The sequence below is a fragment of the Macrobrachium nipponense genome, chromosome 31 (genome assembly GCF_015104395.2).
Source record: "Macrobrachium nipponense isolate FS-2020 chromosome 31, ASM1510439v2, whole genome shotgun sequence".
NCBI lineage: Eukaryota > Metazoa > Arthropoda > Malacostraca > Decapoda > Palaemonidae > Macrobrachium > Macrobrachium nipponense.
The window spans coordinates 14,698,533-14,702,139 of record NC_061093.1 but is presented as its reverse complement, the minus strand read 5'-3'; the positions used below and the strand labels follow the sequence as shown (position 1 = coordinate 14,702,139).

Genomic DNA, 3,607 nt, shown 5'->3' with positions numbered 1-3,607 from the left:
GAAGAAGAAGAAGAAAATGTGCTGGAAATTCCACATATACATATATACAGAGTTGCGTTCAGATTGTCGATGCGGAGTGAAGCACTAGCAGCTTTCCATCACCCGCCGTGTCTTCAAGAACGCGGCCTCTATACCAGTAAGGTTACTTCTCATCATAACTTCTGCAGCCCTCCCTGTTTTCCGTCTCTCCCTCCCTCTCTCCTCCAGGTCCTTCTCATCCATTTCATGACATGTGTGGATGTTAGAGATGGAGGAAAGTTGAATGCGGGGATGGGTATGTGGGGAGGAAGTTAGGGGGGGGGGGGGGGGGGGGGAAGGGGAGGAGATGGAGTCCCATGATGCATCGTCTACATTACCTCTGTGATTTACACGTTGGAGCCTCCATCAGTTGTGCAGACGATTCGTTCGAGCGTTCCGTGATGGACAGTGTTGCCAGAGACAGTGCCCTTTCTCTCTCTCTCTCTCTCTCTCTCTCTCTCTCTCTCTCTCTCTCACAAACACACAGACATTCGTAATATATATGTTGCCATTCCACGTTTTAGTTTTCATTACTCACCTGAAACACGAGCTTCGATCGAAAGCTCGAAGATATTCAAACTCGTTTTACCTCATCCAATAATAATAATAATAATAATAATAATAATAATAATGTTTAATAATAAATAACGTTTAAAAAGATCCAATGTCATCGGAAATATTAGATATATAGAAGCAAGTCCGAGTTCTCAGATGAAGTGTCGAGGCAATGAGCAATTGGCAACGGTGGTGATGGAAAGCGCTTATCTCTCCCGCCCAAGGGATTTTTGAGCCCGAATATTGAAGTGGGGTGGAAAGGGGTTGAGGAGGAAGGGGGGAGGAGGGAAAGGGGGTGGGGGAGTAAGGTAGTGGGACGGTGGTCCATGTGTCTCTGCTTCTTCTTTATGATATGCTGTGGAATATACGGCAGGAACATATCTCTGGTTGCTTTAGCGGACGGACCATCTAATCCACTATCCCCACCTCCCGTCCTCCCCTTACCGGCCACCTCAGCAATCCCCCCTCCCCTTCCTATCCCTCCTCTCCAGGTCATTTCTCCTCTTATCCTTCCTCCTGCTCCTCCTCCTCCTCCTACACCTCCTCCTGCTCCTCCTCCTCCTGCTCTCCTCCTACCTCCGATTCTGCTACTTCTGCTGATGCTATTTGGATTAGCATTGCGGTTAATATCGTTTACTAATGTCATTACTGTCATTGCTGCTACTAAGAAGATAAGTATTACTACTGCTGTTATTAATACTATTCTTCTTCTTCGCCTTCTTCTTCTTATTCTTCTTCTTCTTCTTAACAACCATTATGAACTAACTCCTGTTAATGCTGCTTCTGTATTTAATCTTTGTGAACGCCTCTCCTTTTACCTCATCATTTCCCTTCCCCTTTTCCCTCTTTTCCTCATCATTTCCCTCCCCCTGCCCCCTCTTTTCCTCTTCCTCCTTTTCCCCTTTTTCCTCTTCCTCCTGTTCCTCCTTTTCTTTTTCCACCTGTTCCTCTTCCTCTTCGTTTTTCTCCACCTGCTCCCCCTCCTCCTCTTCCTCTTCCTCCTCCTCCTCCTCCTCCTCCTCCTCCTCCTCCTCCATTTCTTCCTCCTGCGTCGCCCTCTTCGCCGTCGCCTTCGTCGTCGAACATTCGGAAAAACAGGCCGTAAATCGCGCTTCATTTGCATTAGCGCGATCCCTCCGATAGCGCAAGATCCGAAAAGGTATTTATTACGTGGGCGCCATATTTGAAGGAGGAAACTACGCCGGTGCAAATATGGTCCTAAATACGTCTCTAGATACGTCCTCCTCTTGGGGTGGGGAGTGGGGAGGGAAGGGGGCGAGGGGAGATATATATATACGAGTCCGTCCAACGGAAGACGAATCAAGGATAAGTAAACAAAAGGAGAATGGACTCGTAAAATTCACGACAATTTAAGCATCTAATAAGAACAACAACGGGGAATGTTGTTTTGGCGGGGGGGTGGGGAGGGGGGGGGGGGTGGGATGGCGTAAGGGAGGGGGAAGATGAGAGGGGAAAGCCCTACGTCGTCGTCTTCTTTACGAGGGCTGTTGGAAGACGCCGAGGGAAATGCCGTGCCTGGTCCTGTTGGTGCAAGGAACGAATTGGGTCTCTTCAGTTTTACGAGAAGCGGCTGGCGGTGATGAGTGATCAGGAAATATTATCAGGAAATAGTATTATTATTATTATTATTATTATTATTATTATTCCTCCGCCGTTCAAGATTTGATTACCAGAGAAAGGGACTCCTTATTCAACGGGTCTTTATTTCAAGAACAGCGAACGGTCATATGGTCATTCATTAATATATATCACGGTCATTTACTTCTTCGTGCTCACTTTAATGAATAATGGCGAGAGAGAGAGAGAGAGAGAGAGAGAGAGAGAGAGAGAGAGAGGTTCTGTCTCACTGCAAATGATGAAGTTTCCCGTTTCCCCCTCTTTCAGATTCCAGATATTGAGGAATCCATTCGTTCTGCGACCGTCACTTAGGGAAGAGAGGAATGACGGTTAAATTAACGCTCGCTGTGGCCTTACTATGCTTAACAAGCATCGGCATTAATCTAGGTTTATTGGTGTAATATTTCGTTTTCCTCTTTCACTTCCAGGTCGCTGTAACTTCGATAAGTCTCGAGACCCTCGCTAAGTGGGTCCTGGCTAATCTATACGGGCTATTAGGCTATAGTCAACGAGATAGGGTTTTGGGTGTTAATTCTTCCTTGCATATGACGCATATTTACCTGCTAGTACCTAATTTGTAAGGAGGGATTGTTAATTAACTGTGTAGAGTTACCGCTGCATTGTTGCACGCCAATGCATGCCTTCTGTGATTGTGTGTAACTCATGTTTGTTAAAGTTTGTGCGTTTTCCTTTCCTTCATGATGAGTTATTACACTGCTTCATCGCATTTCTTCAAAGACATTAATTTGGAGGGAGCCTGTAGATATAACTACATCATTTATTTGGCGTTTTGGGGTTTTTGGCAGTTCTTGCGCAATGCTTTTATAGGAGAAGTGATAGATCTTAACGCATTTTAAGAACAAGAAGGACATATCTGATTTATCACTTTCGCTTTAGTCAAAAAGTACTTTGGAACTTTAGGAAAAATTGTCACGAGAAAAAAAAGAAAAATAAAGGAATTAACGTTTTAGAAACTGTCAAAAAATTATTGAAATCTTAGCTTGTGAGAATGGTAATTTAGCTTGTGGAAGCAAGTTTGTTGCATGATTAAGTTGCTGTTAGTTTTTGTTTGATATTATCGTAATGATCATTACTTACTACACACACACACACACACACACACACACACACACACACACACACACATACATATATATATATATATATATATATATATATATATATATATATATATATATATATAAATATATATATAAGTATCAATGTTATTACTTTACGGGCCTATTTGTTTTGTATCTTCAAACACGCATCTTCCCCCTTCATTCCTTTTCGCTTCTTCCTCTCCCTCCCCTCCCCATTCCCCTCCCCCGTTGATATATAAACATATCATAAACACGTGTCCCTCAAATAACAATAAAAAAAAAAGAGAGATAGC

General features: G+C 43.6%; 1 protein-coding gene across 1 annotated transcript; it reads right to left on the bottom strand.

Annotated features, from left to right (window-relative positions):
* Positions 1-697: 697 nt before the first annotated feature.
* On the bottom strand, positions 698-1,228 carry LOC135206767 (uncharacterized). Its single transcript, XM_064238262.1, has one exon. It carries the CDS (start codon positions 1,226-1,228, stop codon positions 698-700), a length of 531 nt encoding a protein of 176 aa, XP_064094332.1.
* Between the last annotated feature and the right edge of the window lie 2,379 nt (positions 1,229-3,607).